The sequence below is a fragment of the Diuraphis noxia genome, unplaced genomic scaffold, assembly GCF_037042655.1.
Source record: "Diuraphis noxia isolate RWA-SAM2 unplaced genomic scaffold, SU_Dnox_SAM2 contig0003, whole genome shotgun sequence".
NCBI lineage: Eukaryota > Metazoa > Arthropoda > Insecta > Hemiptera > Aphididae > Diuraphis > Diuraphis noxia.
In genome coordinates this window covers 51930246-51952562 of record NW_028301713.1, presented here as the reverse complement: position 1 = coordinate 51952562, position 22317 = coordinate 51930246, and the positions used below count along the sequence as shown (strand labels likewise).

Sequence of the window (22317 nt, the reverse complement as noted above, 5' to 3'; positions counted from 1 at the left end):
GGAAATTGACGATAAATGAAACAAACGTAAGCCTAATTGCTGTGAGTCGTTATTATTTTTGACCGAGGGGTTGTCTTGCACGTAGTATACACAAATGATAATGGCCACACACACATATAACGGTTGGATAGGCATAATAATGAAAGTTGCAGTGCGGTTTTATTACGTGAGTGTATTTTTAAGTATTTTCACTTAAGCACTACTATTTGTTAGGGGTTTCAAATATTGTGTATTATGTAGAAAAATATAGAGAAATAAACGTTATCTAAAATAAAAATAAACATTTTGCATCACATAGATTTTGATTTAAATGTTACGACTTAATACTTATACAAGATATAATATAATATGCATTATACCTATTAGAATTATGAGAAAATGAAGTAGGTTATAGAATATAGTTCTTTATTATCTGTGTATTTATTCACTATATTTAGTAAGGGTATACCTACTTGAATTTTCTAACTAAAAATTAAATTGCATAGTTCTATTAGAAACTCTTGTAAAAAAAATATCAATATTTGTTTTATATTTTTAAAAAATTCAAGAGTATCGTAAAAAATGCTTGTTCGGCATTAATATAAATAATTTTTAACAGTTCTACGTCTTTAACATCAAATTTAAATTATACGAAAGAAATCAAAATCAATTTTTTTAAATACAGGTGTCATAAATAAGCTCCTCACTTTCACTCAGTCTTAAATTCAACGATTACGGTATAGCAGATCATCTAGAATTTAGAATCGATTAATATTGAAATATAATAATTTTATAAAAGTATTTTAACAGACTAACTATTTATTTTATGCCGACACGTCGCCATTTGGAATTGTATTACCGCATATCATACTGATCATGAAAATGCATTTTTATATATTATATATATTCAATATTAGAAAGTGCAGTCTATGTCAACGAGGATCCATCCATCGTTCGACAAAAGTAATCAACAAAGTACTATTGGTATAAATATAACTACCCCGTCTGAAAGTATCCATGAAAAGTATATATATATTTTTTATTCTCCCATACAATAAACCAAAAAAACTCAGCTACGTATTGACTTGTAGTTTGTAGATTATTTGTGTTAATGTAATAGTATGATGTAATCATAGTTAACTTATACATTAACCATTTGCTGTATTTGTGATAAATTAACGAATGTCACTGATACTATAAAATGACCAAATTAAAGTTAAAATTATTAAAATTATTATATTTTATAGAGAGATGAATCCAAAAATATTTAATAAAAAAATTTAAAAAAATATATTTTATTAGAATATATTTTAGATACTCCTAATAGCTTGTTATGTTATTCGTGTATTTGTACAGTGAATATTAATATCGTAGTTGTAAATTATATTATGAATACAAATTATTAATACCTGAGTACAGATTAAAAAAAATTATTCAATTTGACCACGATTATAAATAATTGTCGATTTTTAAAATTGTATTCATTACCTTTCATTTATTTTCATTACTTATAAACTATCTATTCTATAAGTATAAATAAATAATATACTTACTATATTTTGTAGATAGATCATCCATACAATCATTCCATAATATTCCTATTAATACCTAATATAAAAGTGCTATAAAAAAGTATAATGTATTAAATATATTATAATTTATAATATATACGTGATATCTAAAATATCTAATATTTACGTTTAAATCTAGGTGGAATAAAGAGTTTAAATAACTCAAAAACACTCCAAGTTAATTCCTATTTTATAATAAGCAAAATCCCATTTTCAACTTTGGCATCTTAAATTTGAATGCAGTTGAAAAACTTAGTTTTCAAAGTACATTTCATATTTAGCGAATTTACAGAACCGATTATCGGAGTTTCAATCCATATCTTGGTCTCAACTCCTAAAGTTCATTATATTTTTTCATCGTAAAACTTTCTACTTTTTCTTCATTTCATAGTATATAATATAAAATACACACACACAATATCACAATATACACAATATATAGTTTGATGATTTCACATATAAAACGATTAAACTATTAAAGATCTCCAGACACCTCCCATAGATGCAGGTCCCTGGATTGGAAAGAAAATTGAGCTATTTTGTTCATGTTAGGTGGTGTATGAAGTCCCTTTAATACAGAATATAACTATACAAGGATATTGCAATCAAAGTAAATGGATAAAACCATAGACATTTTTTTTACCTTTAAGCGCCATCATGCGAGGGTCTTGTGGATTTCAGTTACAAATACGATTCAAATTAATTTTTACTGTCCAAAAATTACAGGGCTAAAGTTACGCTAAAAATATCTATGCCATTGTTAAAGTTGCAAATTATCTTTATATAAGTAAGGTAAACTTTTATTATATATATATAATAATATATAATATATATAATATACATAAATATTTGAGTGAAACGTCGTAGATATGTAATTTTTACGACCTACTCGACGACACGATATTTACAGGAAAAAAGATACATGTGTAAGTTACTATGATAAGAGTGAGAATTAATAATTATATTGTATGATTACAATTCTGTCCTTGATTTAATTAGATTATGGACAAAAAAAACTAAGGGAATTTTTTCTTATCTACTTAAGACTTGTTTGTTTTGTATAAATCTATAATATACTCGTTGGGTTACCAATAAGCCACTACGAGACACAATTACTTTTTATATATTGTTGAACAATACTGTCAGAACAAAATATTATATTATATTACTCTATAAAATTGCATAACATTATTATTAAAAACTATACTTTAAATATATATATATATTTATAATATATTAAAAAAAAAATATATATATATATATATAAATCAAAATAATAACAATACCTTCTATAGTGTTCCATGCGTGTGCATCATCGAAATTCAGCCTTCCGGTGCATGGTGATGGTGAGAGGGGTGCAATATATATATATATGCGTGTCCAGCGGCAAAAGCCACGATTACTGTTAGAGAGAGAGATCAGCGTGAATTGTTCGAGTGGTATTATTATTCATGGAAAGTGGAAAGTGGAGGAGGTGAGAGAGGAACTATATATTATTTTATGTATGTTGCTGGCCGGTGGATGAACGACGAGTATTGATGGTGGGTAGAGGGTGGCGTGAAAGGCAGTGAATGATTAATAATATTCGACTGAATAATATTATAGTTATGTTTGCTCAGCAAATTAATACTGCGATTATTATTATTATTGTTAAATGTACACTTGGCGCGTTTTCGAGTTCATTTTTATGTGTACTTGGCACTAAAACGACTAAATACGCAACCCGATGGTAGGTATAATAATATTTATAATATATATTGTTTAATACTCGAATGCATAATAATAACAAATGGTGAAAAAAAAAATGAAAATCGTTGAAATCGTTTTACATATTGTTATGTATTTATTATATTATGTCTATACAATATTATCGACAAACTCTGTTTTACCCTTGTCCTCCATAAAATCGCCAACAGTTTTTTTTTTTTTTTTTATCAGTAGAACGAGTTCTCGTGTAATATGGTAATATTTCTACAGATCGTTTGAAAAAAAAAATAATAAATAATAATAATAGCAATCGTATAATATTTATATAGGTTATTACTTATGCCTGCATACACATACCGATTATAATAGGCATGCCAACTATATTATATACTTTTCACTGTACACCGACCACGACCAACTCTGCTCTTTTAACGGTTCGACGTCATTAAACTTTATACGTCGACCAATAAAACGAAATTACTATTACTATACGCGCTCACCTTTACACATATACACAAGCACGTTCCCGATTAGGGCTGTCTGAGTGCATTTTGATTTTGATGTTCAACGTATTGGGAATACCGGACAATAAATAATCAAATTTGCGCGCACACACACAATCTCCCACGTGTATTATACCTATATTTATATTATACATGTTCGTATATAGTTCATTCCAATTAAATTAAAAATATGCACACTGATACCGTATAGTGAATGTAGATTTAAATTCGTGTATTATAAATTATTCCAATCAAAGTTTGATGCATAATATGGTACAGTATATCCAGTGTGATGCCCCATATGCTTGTAATGTATGTAAAAAACTAAACCAATACAACGGCAGCGATGGTTTAATAATAATTATTAGGTACCTACCGATATGCAATTGTTCAAATAATGTTAATTAATACGTTAAAAACAAACCTCGACGATGAATTTTTTATCGAATTATTATTACTTATATTTAAATGCCAACGAGCAAATCCCATCGATCTGAAAAATGTATAATAACCCGCATTACCTGCAACAACACGGATTACAACATGGCGTTGGAATTCGAAATTTGCACAGTTGAGTTATAGTGATAATAATTATAGTGCATAATAAAACTCGATTGTGCGTTAACCCATACACCTATCAAACATAAAAGTTGTCCGTGTTTATAGTTGTCCTCGTAGGTACTATATGTACTAGCTCTGCTCTATAATTATCTCTTGTCTCTCGAATGAACTTTTGAACACTTACATAGTTATTAGGTATTTTAATACATAATGGAAATAAGCTGTTTTAATTTAAAAATATACAAATAGTATGTATAAATTATCTCAAGCAGCTCTACAAATGAGGTATTTCAGATTTTGTTTGAGTACACAAGGATTTAATTTTTTTTTAAGTTGAAAAACGATACTATCAGTTATAATAGTTGCAGCTATTCTGTAAGTTCCATGTAGTAATGGTTTTCAAAAATATTAATATGATTGTATATTATTAAACGTAAGTTGTAGGCCATATCGATTGAGGCGACAACGGTTGACTTATATTTTATTTAAGATAATAATAATATATTACGCATACAATGCATTAACACTGTTTAAGTCAACTCCAATAATACGCCATATTTATATCATTTAATCAGTTCTGGATTGTTATAGAAGTAATATTATTATTAATTTGGTCCATACAATATCCTTAACAATAATATTATTGCTACTATGAAATATCTTCGAAACATTCCAACTGAGTTCTGAAATCAAATGTATAATATATGTATATAGGTCAGTCTACTTATTTAACACGGGCAAATCGTGTTTAAGAAAAACAGCATAATCAACGATAGAATTCATAAAAACATCAAGAAAACATATATTTGCTGTTCATGCAATTAAAAAAAATTTACTCATAAAGGTATATTATAATGTTTACGTTTAAATATGGTTTAATTTTAAGTAATTGAATTGTTTTACTTAAATATGTAATAAATGGCAGTTTAATTTTTCACCATTTTCGTAATATCTTCCATTCTTCCGACATTCTGTTTAATACTCCATTAATTTTTTTCTTGCCCATTAAAAAAAATTTTCTTCAAAATAATACTCAACGCTTACATAGCACCTCTAATCGTATATCGTCAGTAACTTAATAATATGTACATCAACACATTTAACAAAACATACAAAAAATAGTAAGTAGTAAAATAAGGGATAGTTCGTTTTAAATAAACTGGTTGAGAGTTTTTTGGAAGTCCTGTAAACACGCCAATACTTGAGCAGACGATGGTCGTTCCTCCGGACTGGGCAGCCAACAGAATGTCATCATCCCAAACCTAAGATAATATAATATATAAATAACAACAACAACAACAATAATAATAATAATAACAATAATAGTTATAATAATAATTGGTTCACAATTGAAACCCTAGATTATCTGTTTTTGTTTTAGGCCATTCGATTACTTTAGGGTTGGTATCCCGCTCTCATTGGTTAGGTCTCATTGAATAGCTCGTTAAGACCGAAACTCCCGTCAGAGTTAAGTGAATAAAAAAAAATAATAACCCCTTTGTGGAAACCCTTTTGGTGAGATAGTGTTCAGGTTAATGTAGCTCAATGGTATGTTTTTTGCTCCATGAGTACTCACAGGTCGTCCGGGCAGTTGATTGGTTGCGATAGCCTGTATCCCTCTTGTAGGTAAAGGCTCAGATCGTACGGATCAATTTCCGAGTAGGGCTGAGCACCTAAGCACACCAATTCCCAGAGCAAAACACCAAACGACCACTAAAATAAACATATTTCATAGTTATAGTTTAATTTGCATTAGTTATAGTTAAATTGTTTTTATCACCAATAGATTATACTCAGGCAAATACAAGGCAATCTTTGAAAATTTATGTTATTATTAATTATATCAAAAATTAATTTATTGAAAAATAAAAGTTAAAATAATATTACACTGTAATCATGCAATGGTGTTTTTTCATTCTTTATCTTTCATTAATTTCTGCGTGTGTTTTAAATTCACTTTATATGAAAAAGTTTAATATGGCAAACCAACACGATAAATTAAAGGTCGGGATAGTAATGCAACTAAAGTTGACAATATAATTTTAATGAAAACAAAAAATATCACACACCAAATTACCCAATTTAAGTAAATCAGTTATGCAAAATCTATACAAAATGAAATATTACAATATTACGTATCACTCGTATCAGTCGTATCACAATATTGTCTTCATCGATTTAAAAGGCACTGTTAAGGCAATTTACATAAAAATAGACGGTTCGTTTAACGCTTTTTGTTAAATTAAACAGAAAATTGCTAAAATAGTATTTTCCTTCTACATTTTTAATTTCAACAGTCATGATTTTTTGTTTCATGTTATTACAAATCAATCACCTCAAAACATTTAAAATCATGTAATATTAACAAAAGTTTAAATTTGAATGACATTAAAATTAATAACCGATTTATCACCGTAAATTAATCATTCAATAAATTTATTTAAATCATTACAATGTAATTTAGAAGGTAGGTATCATATAATTGTAGAGATAAAATAGCTAATGTTTTTAAAAGTTTGATTATTTATAAATAAATTTTAAGTAAAAACATATATGTGTTATCATTTTTAATCTGTTGAAATTTGACCATACATTTTTTTTTTAAACAAAAATCGATATCGTTAAAAGTTATATTTTTAGATGCATTGCATGTTACACGGCTTTAATTTTTAAAAGGTTAAGTAGCAGTAGTATAAGTTATAAGTTTACTAAGTAGAATATTATAAAAATAGTTTTTAGATTATAATTATATAGACACTAATATCAATCAGAAGAATATTATAAAGTATCCATCAGTCCATCATATAAGTATGAGGTAGAAAATAAAAGAAAATAAACTTTTTTAATATTTTATAAAAATCGGAATAGGTATTTATTATTTATACCTTTAGTACAAAAATCTAAATTATTAGTTAATTTTAGAAATAAGTTATGTTCATACTAATAAGTAAAAATAATAGTTTAATATAAATAAATATAATATAATATGTTGGTATATTGTTTAATAAATAATGAGAAGAACAATAATTATTTTAACTTATAGAATACAAAATAATGAAAAAAGAAAATTATTAAAAGAAAAATGTGAAAACTTTTTTAGTTTGGAACTAAAATATAAATAAATACACGAAATTGAGTATAATATGTAAATATGTCTTATAATTTTTAAGCATAATTATTAATCATAAACATGAAAGTATTTTCGATTTTTTTCTTGAGTAAATTATATTATATGCAAATTCACAAAAAAAAAAAATACATAGATGATAATGCTCACACGTGAATTTAGTTTATGGAATAAATTAGAATATTAGTACCTAATGATAGTTACGAATTTCCTAGTAATAGCTAAATATTAATAAATCAACCAGACGTTAAAGCATCATAATTAATTGCATCTAGTGCATTATTTTTTTTTTCATTTAGTTTTTCAAGATCCAATGTTCCGAAATAATATTAACGATGATCAAGTATAAAACTAGACTTACATACATGATGTGGACATGTGGTTAATTAATAGTTTACATTGACAGATAATTTTATATATTAAAAAAGAAATTTTTATTTCTAGCTATTATAAATTAGTATTATAATCAACAAAGCACAACTTACAATGTCCGAGGCACCGTTATAGGTGCGTAAAGTGATACTTTCAAGCGCCATCCACTTGATGGGGCGATTTTCGTTGTCATTTAGACATGAATAATCATCGGGAAACAGGTCTCTAGACAATCCACTGTCGGTTAATTTGACTCGCAACTTTTCGTCCACGCTAAATATAAAAACACATACACATTACACACACACACACATAATGTTATTATAATATATATTTTAATTTACATGGCGACCGACGTTTTAGACTGAAAAGAGCTTAAAGGAATTATGGACAAACGATTATGTAGTGATAGGGGAAACTTTTGAGATAGCTTATGTAGTAACTCGTTTAGCACGCACCTACTAAACCCCTCTAACTATTTTTAAAAGGATCTAATGGATTTGTTACGAAGAAAATTTAACCTCGTTTCAACAATATTCTTTTTAATATTCAACATAGTATAGAATATCAAAATTACAATTATTTTAATATTAAAGAACGTGTTTTATTACATTTTCCTAAACTAAAATTGAAATAGCTCGATGATTATATGATATTAATATAATGTTATTAAATTGTTTAAAATAATTTTCAGTGGTAATAATAATATTTTATAACACGCTCTCTATAGAATTTCAAAGTATGATAATCACCCTCTTTAGAACTTATTGCATTCTTGATCTAGTGTAAAGAGCGAGACTCTCGTATTAAAATCAATATACAGCAACCCTTCAGCTTTCAAGAAAGGAATATTAAATGTATGTAATATTTACCCTTCAGTATATATACATTTGTTGGATTATTACATTTTATTTATTCAGATTTAATGATAAATTAATTTTTTTCACTTCTATAACCGTAAAATTAAACAACAAAACATTATTCGATATTTTAAGCACGTTGAAATTAAAATTAGAATATTTTCTTAAATTATATCCTAATATAATTTTACATTAAAATATTCAATAAAACATCAAAAAAATTAATATAGTTAATCCAGAACACATTCAACTAAAATGCTATACGCTTGATTGTTAAATATATATATATTTTTTTGCCATTGAACTTTAATATCGTTTTGATTAATCTCAATTTTCAAAATGGTTTTTTTTTTAAATGTATAATGCTGTCATATTTTAATTAAAAAATAAATTGCATTTTTCTTCATCAAAATCATCAAAATATCAAATATTAAAATATTATGGAAAATTTTTTTTTTTCATGTCACAAAATAATGTTAGTATAAACTATAAAGGTCATTGTTGAAATTATTTATTTACCTAGTAATATTTTATTAAATACAAAACAAATTTAACGTCCTGTACCTAAAATACAATGAACGGAAGATAAACATATACAAAAGAATAAAATATTTGAAAAAAGTTCTTCTAACTTTTATGGCAGTATAATATTTTTGTGATTGTCAAGAACAGACAATTTTGAGAGGACATAAAATTAAGTTCTTTTACTATTGTCACACGTCGTATGAATCTAGCAAAATAAGTTTACTCGGACACGATATTATATATTTTCGTATATTATAAAATGTAACTGTTAAAATAATAATAATTTAAATAATTAAATGTAGCAATATAATATAATATACCTAATGTTATAAATTATCAAAGAACAACGTTTAAAATAATATCTACCTATATTGATTGTCAATATTCCTTATTTTATTGTTACATCTTTGCGTATCTGAATATTTTATTACGTTCTATGTGCATATATTTTTAAATTCTAACTCCTTTATTTACACTTCAATTGGAAGTCTGAATTTTGTATAATATGGGGCTGATTAATAATTGAAGGCTAAAGGCATTTGAATTTGACCGACTAAATCTAATGTTATATGTTGTATTCATTATGTTGTAGTAAGAATACTTACACACAATTCCTAGCAGCTATGTCCTTGTGACAGATGCCTTGGCTGTGAAGAAACACACAACCCAAACAAAGCTGTACGGCCATGTTAACAATATCTTGTGTGGTCAAGTTGTAGTAGTCATTATTTTTTCGTTTGCAATCGCACAGAAACCTACGATACACGCATTGTTTTATAAATGGCCGCAGCGCAAACATAATCACATTAATGTAAATAAAATATGACTGTTTAGTGTTTACTTTTTAAGATTTCCTTTGTTGCTGAACGGATATAGTACCGCTGTTGGTTTGTTTGAGTATTGACACACAGCCAATGGTTGTAATATATTTACGTGGCCCGGAAATCCATGCAACATCAGACTTTCGGTCAGAAACATTTTATTTTGTTGGGATGCAGCATCAGCTATGGAACAAAATAAAATAAATAATATGCGTTAAGACTTTAATAATATATAATTGTACAATAATAATTAAGGTTTTTTACAATATATATATGCAATAGGTGTAGTATGTTTGTAATTCAAATAAATATTAGAAACCAATATATTATACGATGTCTTAAGATTATTATAATTCAGGGATGCCGAACAAGTTTTATATTTAGAATATTTTATTTTAAGATGTAAAAAATTTTATTTGAAAGAAAACTTAAATAAATATTTCTATAGCTGCATGAGAACACTGAAAAGTCATTTCAAATGTAAACATTTAGATGCACTTATATATTTTTAAATCATCCATTTTTCAAGTCCAACAGACTGCAAAATAAATTTAAATCGTGCTTGACAATTCCATCGGGAATTATTTTGAGGGGGGTCCATATTATATTATTATTATATATGTATATATATATATAAACTATATATATTATTATTATTTTTTCATTAGTCCCTCCGCCTACCCTCCTTTATTCATGTGACTTCCACGTTCCCTCAATCCAACCGTTCAAAGTAGCCCCTTTTACCGAACGTATTAATCGACGACGACGACTGAACTGGAAAACGTATGAAACTCACCCCCTTTAAACATGGAAAAAGAATAAAACGAAATAAGGTGTACAAAACGCGCAAGGGTCAAGATCAAGGGTTCAACGTTTGGAATTCCAAAGGGTTTTCAACATGCAAATCATGCAATAGATCGTGATGAAAATATATCGCGCCCACAAAATTTGCTGTGGCATAGGTACTTATGTAACATACCGCATGGGTTGTTCTAATTGGTTTTGTTAAAAAAAAACACGAGCTACACAACATAGTTGGATTATATTATAGCCTAGCTTTTGAAGCGGGTTTGTTTCCGTAAGTTCGTAAGTATAATATGTAATAGGTACAAATAAATACTTGAAAATGCGAAAAGTTTAGCTACATAATATAATAATCAACCATTTCAGTTGCTTTTCATGTTAACAAACAAAACGTAGTAATTTTTTAGTTTTTATCATAATCACTGTTCTGTGATTATGATAATTCAAATTAAACATAATTATCGCTGCTATAAAAATGCCAATGATAATTAAACGAAAACAATAGTAACCAAATATATAACCCAAATTATGTTAAGACGTTACAGAATAAAAATGTAATTTTTCAATACCTATTGTAAATTACAATTAATTATAATTGTAATGTTATACTATAATTTTATAATGGTTTTAAATTTTAATTAAACCTGATTTATATTTTAAAACATTCATATAAATATGTACGAAAAATAAAATAATGATAAGCAAAAAAGTTTATAATAAATAACTATAACTTTTAAGAGTATAAAAGAAGAGAAAACACTCTGTGTTATCTTAAATTTGGCCTTTACAATATTAGTATACTATATGTCTATAAGTTTGTTAGAAAAAATAAATATATAATACAATAATTTATTATCATAATAATTTTTGTATATCCACTAAATTATGCAGGTATTTGAAACCAATAAAAAATAACTATAATCATAATGATTTTTATGTTGTTGATCAATGCTATTTGTTTTAACTAAGATCTACTGGATGGTAACACATTATGAGTGTATGTGCAATAAATACGAGTAGGTACTATAAAACAATATTTTATTAATAATAAATCAATAAGCAAGCTCATTCTTATTTTTTACCATGACAGTTAACTAATTAAAATAAAATTTTTTGTAATTTTAAAGTACAAGACTTTATTTTTGAATTCTTCAGATTTTTTGTACTTACTACTTAAGAAGTATTATGTGGCGATACAAACTGTAGAATTTGAGAACGCCCGTTTTATATTATGAATTAATTAGAGGATAGTTTTTTTGGACATTTTGATGTATTTTATGTCTTAATTCAAAATTATCCTGAGTAGTTTCTTAACCATTAAAATGCATGTACTAGAGATAATTCTGATTTGTTCCATATACCTAATTTTAAAACAAATAGTGGAAAAAATTATTTTTTCTCAAGAGCTATTTTTAATGCCAATAGAATCTCCACAGTCTTGGATTTTTTTTTATTGTCTCGTCAAGTATTTAAATCTAAAACTTTGTTATTTTTAAAACATAGCGCCTAATTATTATTTCTTTGTTTTGTTTTATATACTTAATGTTATCTTTGTATTTCTTATCGTATTGTAAAATTGTATTTTGTATTATCACATGTCTATCAGTTTTCATATTGTGTCAATTCTTATATTGTATTATTTTTCTTTCTTTGTTAAAGGGCTTTGGCCCGTTGATTTTTATATAAATAAATAAATAAATATTAGTCCATAAAAATGATTTCACAAAAATATAAGCTATCGGATATAAATGGATCTCCTATTTATTATAATTGGACCATTTTTATAATCTATCAACGTCGATAAATTACTACAATTTCTAATTCACCATAATATAGTCATATTTTTCAAACCCATTATTATGAACCTAATTATCATTGAAGACAGTTAAATTACTCAAAAACCACTCTTTAGAATTTTTATTTTAATATGTCAACATTTCCAAAACAAATATCTACTAAAAATGTTTCAATAAAAAAGGGGGCTATCGATTGAAAACTAGAAGTTTTATTTCTTCAAAAGACACTTTTTTCTATCAGTACAAAAATATCAATGATTTGAATATAATATGGTTTTTATGAATACTTAAGAATTCCAAAAATCAAATTTTCAATAGCTGAATTATTTAAGATAAATAGGATTAAGCATACTCTATGAATCACCTTGTATACCGTAATATACATAGGTATACCCACAATTCACGGATCAAAGTAAAATAATATAATATTAAGTATATTGTAAAGTTGAGATATTTTTGTACCTGTAGCTCGACATGAATTAATGTATTAAATGGTGCAAGAGAAAAATATGATAAAAGTGATCGGGATGAATCCGTCAGATAGTAGGTACCTATGATATTCTAATAAAATATTATGTTTTTGCACTCGTTGTATTATACAGAAAACCGGATATCGGAGTCCGGAATAAGTAATCGTATTGTGCCTACGACAATGCGACGGAATAGTACCCTACGCACAGTGCACACATAATATATAATATTTATATAACGACGTAATACATATATTCCATGATGTTTACCCCATGGCCTTCCACGTGCGAGACGCAGAGCAAACATTTTCCCTGCATCCGAGCAAACATGTAACCTTCAGGTAATGTTTTATTTTTTTTATTTTTATATCTCGTTAGGGATTAAGTGCTGACCGGAGGGCAAATTGAATGTACGCGAGTGAATCGAAATCTCTCGGTCGTCTCCAGTAGAGTCCTTTAGACGCTGCCACAGCACAAGAGGGGAATTATGACGCTTTTATTTTTCATTCTTTTTCTTTTTCTTCTTTTTTTTTTTTTATCCCATTTATACTTTTTTTCTTCCACATTTATCATCCATTCGATGGTAGCTGGTAGGTACTACACGATCCGGTCACATCTTAAGTAGCGGATATTACCGTCGAGAAGAGGGTGGTTGTGGGCGAGGGATCGTGCACGATGAGATGCAGAGACAACAAAGTGAGGCGTGAAGATTGAAAATCTGATTCATTTCCAACAAAATGATTTTTGCGGACGACAAAAGTTATCTTTTTACAGACGAACGTGAATTGTTACCCGGGAGACTATAAGTTGATCAAACATAAATTGATGTTGTTCGGCTGATTTATTTTTTCTTGTTAAAAGCAAAAAGTAGACAATTTCGATACAATAATAATAATATATTGTATGAAACGAAACAAAAGCAATCGTTAATAATTTGTCACGGTCCGATGGGTTTTCGAAAGGGTCGATGTCGATTGGTATTGAAAGGTTCACCACCAATACTGCATTTCATTCGAAAGAGTGTATTAAATGTTAATAATATGTAACATTTCACCTTGCGATCGAAACTTTTGTTTTCTATTCCCAGATAATCTGGTGCTTAGCTTATAAGCATTAATTATCAAAAACCAAACAAAAAAAAAATTAATATCATAGGCAAGCATATATATAACAACGTTTTCAGTTTTAAAAATTAATGAGGTTTACGTCATAATGTTGCGTTTATGTTTATATACATATACCTATATTGTAAAAATGCTCAATCTGATTTAATTTTAAATTTTTAAATAATGTTTAAAACTATGATAAAAATACGTACCTATATACAATTACTGTTTAGCTATATTATAATGATTCAGAGATTGAAATAACACACATATTACTTTACGGTCAACTTATATAGGTTTATATATATTTTATTAATAATAATAATTAATATTTAACATTTTTAACATTAAAGTACCTATATTGATAGAAAATAATAAGTGTTGGACGGTTATTTAATTTCCGTCAGTATACCTTTAAAATAACGGTCGCTTGGCGACTAAAAGTAATACAACGTAAAAGTACAACCCTGATAACCCTGTTAAGATTATCACCTTTTATAATATTTTGTTAATTTAATTTTTGTTTATGCCTACAAATATCTAGTCTGTATGTATACTGAACTAAAATTTACTATTGAAAATATTATTATCGTTTAGAAAACGAATATACAAAATGCATTTATAATATATTCGCAGAATTTAATTTTTTTTGATACTCAACTTTAAAACTATTCGTATTATGATTGTTTATTTAGTTCATAAAATATTAAATAATGCGATTTGATGACTGTATACTAAATATTTATACAAGTAAATTGATTTTAATGGATTGTATTAAAAGAATAAAATAGCACACGTTTTCCTAAGGTAAATATGACAGATAATTCCTTTTGGCACATCGTGTTTTGACACGTCGTGACAGTTTAGAGTTCGCATTAATTTGTTTTTATTTTTAAACCTATACACATTAAACTTATTTACATAATACGTCATGCACTCTATAAAATTGAAAACTATTAATGGCTATTTCAAATACTTATCAGTTATCATGTATTTACTATTTATGTGCATCACATTATATAATTCATAGATTCATAAAATAGTTTACATCACAGCTGATGAAATTATAAATTAGAAAATTATTAATGGTAAAATTTGTCTTATAAATACAATGACACAGTTCAATATATTATATTAAAGCCGATGTACGGCATTTTTATATGTGACATTGTAAATCGTTGTAATAATATTGTTATGGTAATAATTTCTATTTACCTAATTAAAATTATAATATATATTATCTCTCTTTTTTAAATTACAATTGCTTTTTTAGATAAACTGAAACAGTATTACGTTATTTTATTTTTTTTTTTTTTTGAATGTGTATGATCTAAATTTTTAGCTATTTAAAAAATAATAATTTATGATTCCAAAAACTTAGATGAACATAACAATATACAATCCTCAGTAGGTTTAAATTGGAAAAAGTTCACAGATTACAAAACATAACCATTGTATAAAATCAACATAGAATTTTAATTGTAAATAACTTTAAAAAAAACCTTTTAACTCAAACCTTTTTTTTTATATAACATAGTGGTTTTCAAACGTAGGTAGGTAGTTTTAAATTTATCATATCCATCAGTTGTGCATATTCAAATAAAAATGATTTCCATTTGGGGAGGGGGGGTCAGTTTTTAAGTGCAAAATATACTATATTATATACGTTGATGTCATTTTTTTTTCAGTAATACTTTATAAACATTTATATTCACTTTTTTTATGAAACCCGATGTCACAGGTCAATAATATATTATTCAATATTTATGACGAAATTCATTAGTAATTACTTAAGTATTTAACTTCAAATTTTTAGTTAATAGGCATAGAGTTATTGTACATACTACATATAACACATAATTATTATTATATATATATATATATATGTATGTATATAATTATCCTCTAGTTGCATACAATCTTTACATCTCGTATCACAAAACATTGTCCTTATTTTTAAAACCTTTTAAATAAAAATACTTAGTGAATCATCTACTTATTGTACCGATAATAAGAGCAGCTTAATTATATTATCGTATAGACTATAACTATAGATAACTATTGTAATTAAATAGTTCACCGCGTCAAATTGGTTATCCATGTGATTAGATTATAACAGAATTTTACAAACTTAATAATAGCCATATAGGTATAAAAGCATTTAATTTAATATAAAGCATAACATGAAATCATTGTGTGAAACTCAATTATTTTGATATTTAAGCATTAAGCGCATAATATAGAAGAATAGATGTATGTTTGAAAGACAAAAATTGAACGCAATTCTCCACAGAAGTTTGGTAGGTACCTATGTAAATTTACATTCCAGTCAGCAAATATTCAGGAGTAGGAATCCATTTTTCAATCATCCAATTGACAAAGAACTAAAAATAGATGCGTAATAAAATACAGCACGATCACAAACTCGCACCGTCTTATTACACACCTTGAAAAGGAGTTTCTTTTTGCAATTCACGATTCGCCAATATTTAATAAAGTAATATTAGATGCAACCGATTGTATCGAGTTACATTCTTGATAAATAAAATAAAGAATCGAAAAATTGTGTTTAAGAGGATTACATTGCAGTGTCGTACACGTGTACATTTGTACAAGATTCAATTTTCACGAACAAACTAAACACTGAGTATACGACCTATTAATATTATATTATACAATAACCAAAATTAGTGCTTAGCATATATATATATATATATATAAATAAGATAAATTCATATGTGATCTAACGTTTATATTTTATCTATATTCCACAAAATCGATTTTAATCTATTAAGTTGTCCCTAAAGTCCTATTTTTCGCAGTTTTAATTGAAACAATCCTAACCTAATCAAAATATAATGTGTACAATATTATTTTATGTATAAAAAATTAATATTTTTTATCATTCCTTTACGAACAAATACCGACTATATAATAATAGTGATAGTACTTTGTAGATGCATTTGTATATTTTATGATAAATTTGTGAATACACAACCCTAAAATAACGTGTTGTACTGTAAATGGATCACTTGTTATTATTACCTACTTTGAATAACATAACATTTGTTTTTTTTTCTTAAATCTGTTTAAAGCTTATTACATATAATAATTAGTAGGTAACGAGAGCTTTTTAAATACTATTAAAAATAATAGTCGTCATGCGACGTGCAGATATGTCTTACAGGTACATACTTAATATTAAACTATTTGGTAGGCATACAAAAAAAGAACTATTAATTCACTTATAAGTAATAGACACGGAGTATTATATAACTTACCGGTAACGGTCTTGACGAGCACTTCCTGCGATCCACCACCGTTGTTGTGCTTGTACGTGCCTTGATACACCCGGCCAAAAGCTCCCTCCTGTAGGAGTCTGTCCAACTTGACGGAAGCGCCACGCGAGTCCAGCTGTCGTATACGCTCGTCCAAGTCATCACACATTCTCCGATCGTTAACGGCCATCTAATTCCGGTAAACAATAACGGACATGATAATATAATATTATAATGTAAAATGGCGCCATCACGTCACTCTCCGGTCCGGCAATCGGGCGTACTACAGCCGAATAATTTATCACCGGTCGGAGGTAGGTATATGATATATCATATTATGGTTGATGGGGACGTTCTATGCAGAGTGTGTACAGTGTACACGGGTAGTCCGAATTCCCGGTGCGAAAATAATTAGAGGACCGACCGCACGTGCATTAGCAATACACATTTTATGAATTAGTCATAAATGAGAGTTGATTTTAGTTTCGTAACTATTATATTTTGTCCGCCGATCGCTCATTATTATACTTTATACGAACAGCATAATATTATTATGACGAATGAAAGGTATTTGACGGCGTATTGAAATAACGACGGCGGCGGTTCTCTTTTTCTCGTCCAAACTGTCAGTGGTCGAAAAAAAAAGTGATTGATCGAATACGCACGCGGAAGGTCCTTTAACCCGAAATCTTTAATGGCTTTAATAAACACGACGACTGCGACTTTTGCCCACGTCACGACGTCGTTTTGGCAGAGTTCCACTCAAAGTTTCGTCCAAGCGGAACAAAAAAATATAGGTAATAAACATAAATAAATAAATAGAAAGGAAAAAATGTGCCAGGACATTGATTCAAGACATTATCTATACCGAGAGGGTATTCGTGTTTCTAATCCTGTTAAATGGCTTGGTGCCCATTTGCAGGGTGGTAATCGATTATGGTCGCGACCGCGAGGATGATTTATCTGTCGTAATGGGCCTAAATCACGCGAAACGATTTTGCGTAATGATCGTGTCACCCAGGGGGAAAGTGTAACAGAGGTATATTGATTTTTGGTTCACCATAATTCGATAAGAACGGACGCAGCGGGGAAGTTGATGGACAAGACGTGTACGCATAGAATAGATGAACAATGGGTGTTTTAGAGTTAATTTACGTGTCTATTTAATTTATGGATGTAATATTGGATATCAGTGAAAATCTCGAACGGCGGCCATAGGAAAATGATCGGTTAAGTAACGAATAACACTAATTAACACATAGATACCCTATTATACTATGTACAAACCTATGTACAATCTATTAAATTATGGTTGTTAAATAATACTAGTGACCTACACCCTATGTAATATATCAATAGTGTAGTCTATTTATTTATCTATTCTATTTTTTTATATTTTATTTATATATATTGATTTCAATTTATGCTTTTATTACTACAGTTGTACAGATAATATGTCTATTTAGGTTTTTGAATTATAGTCAGATATGACGCAATTTCTTACAAAATATCTAAAATATTATAAAATTATAAATATATACTAACTTAGCTCTTAATAGTACTTCATCATCACCGATAAGAGGTTATCCTCGGTGGTGAGATGGGCCATCTAACCATATTATGTATATATACCTACAATGATTACTTATTGAAATTGTATTTTTCTTTTGGCCAATAAATATTATTATTATTATTATTATTAATGTATAACTACTAATACTTAGGGGTGAGCATTGCACTATACAACCATATAATATATTATTTAATATACCTATAATCACATGATAATATTATAGTAGTAAATGACACGGATTTACGCGTTTATAGGTTATTATATTTTTACAGTATACGGATTAAATCAAGTTTAGTTATATAATATTATGTTTCTGAATGTTTTTCAAGCACTTTTGTTTCAGCTTTCAACAATATTGAATTACTCAAAGTCGCATTATTCATGCTTGTTGGAAATGTCATGTATAATGAAGTTTTTTTTAAAATTACTTTCAAGTTTTGTATAGGTACACAATATTATTGAAAAATGTTTTTAAATTATTAAATGATTAATTTTAATAAGACAAACAGTATATTTTTAAATAACAGGTTATCGAAAACCAAATGTAAAAACATCTCAGAAATTAACAAAATCAATGTATTTTACACTGCATGTATACAAATTCATTTACAAGTCAAATGCAATACTAATCGTTGAATGAAAGCTTTCTTTTATGTTGAATAATAATTAATAATGAATTATACAGTTTCCCAAAGCAGCATAAATAATAACTGTTCATCTCACCAAAAACTTTATTATTACACAATGTATACAATTTATTTACGATTGTTTTTAAGGTTTCCCTCATGAATTTTAATTAATTATCAAACATTAAATTAATTAACTTAAAATTTATAGGTTCATGCTATTCAGAAAAAAAAAAATAGAGTTTAAACATTACTATTTAATTGTATTAGCATATTATTACTATAATTGAAGTTGTAACTGTTGATGAAAGCGAAAAAATAATAATATTTATTTATTTTGTTCACAATTTTATAAATTTTTAGAAAGAATATTATAAAAAAACATTCATTACTATTGTACATGAAAACTTTAAAAGGATAGGTACATAATCAATTATTATTTTAAATTACTTACACAGTTATAAGTGTAGTTATAACCCTATAAATGCATAAAATTTATTGATTTTTTAAATAAAAAAAAACCAGGTTAAATGAAAGAACAAAGTGTAAGTTTTAAAACAAATTAATTTAATACCAACTAAATTCAAATTAAGACAACCCTATATATTTGTTATAGAGATAACACATCCCTTATTGTATTCTTTGATGTATACTACTTCTAAACCTTGAGGCTACATTGTCTTCTTTGTCAGGATTCACCCCTAACCCAAAGGATTCATGCGTCTCTCTTCCCTATATAATCCTCTACAGTTGCTCACCTCTTTCATTATCTGTTCATACCATGCCGATAAACTCTACTCAGGTCTAACTCAATCTCATGGCTCGCAGTCTCGCAGTCTCACAGTCCTTAACATCCCCCAATTCCTTTATTATTCTTATATAATCTTTTGTAATCTTCATATACCTACAAAGTCACTACTATTTCTTTGACTATAACCAATGCAAATTAATAAATAATGTTTAAAAAATAGACATTATTATATATCTTAGTAAATATTAATTATATCATTGTAAATTTATAATAAAAATTAAATATAGGTATGTATATTGTATAGTATATATAAAACATATTTACATATTATTATAAATTTATACAAATGAAATAATGTACGTTTATAATAATAGGTACTATTTTACTAATAACTATTTTTTTTTTTTTTTTTTATTAAGAATAAGCCCTCGGCGATCTAATAACTATTATTGCAGCCTATATGGTAATTATATTATATTGAATTTATAAAATTAAATGTTGTTATTTATAAATTTATAATTATAAAACTTATTGGTGGATAATTAATTGATTTTAATTTTTAATGTATTGCGTTTTAATGCTTCAGAATATTTAATACAATATATAGGTACAACTTTATTGCCTTCGGTGTTATAAAACAAGATTTGAATTAATACTTAATACCTATGAACTGATATTGATTAATCAAATTATTGTTGAATGATTAATAAGAAAAAAATTATTTTATAAAATATATTATAATAATTTCATAATACCTATATGTGTATAATACCGCAGTGAATTATAATACAATGTGTTATACCTATATGTAATATGTATAATATGTCAAGTATGGAAATTTCTAACGCGAATAGCTTCTTGGCACGCGAATCGCTCTCATTTGTTTGAACTATTTGTAATGTTACTTTCATAATAATTCTTTTTTGTTTTCAAACTCTTACAACTTTTTTAAAGTATACGTATATAGACTATAGAGGATTAAAATGTGTGAATATTATTATTGTTTGAAGTTTGATGCAATATATAATGATATCGTAACAAACTGTATTGTCATGCGTGTTAGGTACCTATGTTACCTACCTACTACATTTGTCAAGTACATAAATAATGATGAATTCATATACACTTTATATCTAGAAACAATAATAACTGGAACATAATAATCTATATTTTATACATAATTATTGTTATATTCATCATAAATATAATTTATAAATATATTACTTTTTCTAGGTAAAGTTTATTAAAAAAATATAAATTTTACGTTTGAGAAAACTCTTAGAGTCCCGCCACACCATGCGTTTCAGCGGGTCCGGGTAAACCGGATGCGTTTTGACCGGATGATTTTGCCTATGTCACATCTATGCGTTTTTGTTCCCGCCACTGCATTCCAAGTTCCAAACGCCACCACTAGTCCCCAAATTCGTCAATCACCTACGGCCAAAATTGTCATTACATTCAACGTCTCTACGCTCTCTGAGGTAGACCTAGATTACTTACGTAATTTATGCAGAAGTATTTTATTATATTACTTGTCAGTTATAACGTTATAGGTACGAGTATAATATTTAAATAGGTACCTACCTAATTAAAGTGTGTCAAAATTATTACATTTTTGTATTTTTAATTTATTTTTTGAACACTCCATAAATAAGTATACTATACTTGTATTTTATAAATGTGTTCAATCGTAGTTATATAATTAGTTTATATTAAATACATTTAAATATAGATAAAATGAATCGTCAAAAAATTAAAGTTGTTGCTGTAGCCGAAGCATTAGGCTTATTAGATCCACCGAAAGCAAAACGAAGGTATTGGGTACACCCATTAAATATGGATCGTGAGAAAATAGGCCAGTTTACGACATTTTTTGAAAATATTAGA

The 22317-nt window shown here is 27.2% G+C and overlaps 1 protein-coding gene across 1 annotated transcript in view; it reads right to left on the bottom strand.

The window, feature by feature from the left end:
• Nucleotides 1-5099: 5099 nt before the first annotated feature.
• Nucleotides 5100-22317, bottom strand: part of LOC107168091 (inactive tyrosine-protein kinase Dnt-like) — a 92709-nt gene continuing 75491 nt past the window's right edge. The window contains exons 7-12 of the mRNA XM_089221785.1: nucleotides 17484-17670; nucleotides 10047-10209; nucleotides 9811-9960; nucleotides 7934-8093; nucleotides 5898-6034; nucleotides 5100-5583 (exon numbers count right to left, since the gene is read on the bottom strand). Of these exons, the coding sequence (XP_089077911.1) occupies nucleotides 5472-5583; nucleotides 5898-6034; nucleotides 7934-8093; nucleotides 9811-9960; nucleotides 10047-10209; nucleotides 17484-17670 (909 nt within the window). The 3' untranslated portion in view covers nucleotides 5100-5471. The remainder of the gene's footprint in view (nucleotides 5584-5897; nucleotides 6035-7933; nucleotides 8094-9810; nucleotides 9961-10046; nucleotides 10210-17483; nucleotides 17671-22317) is intronic.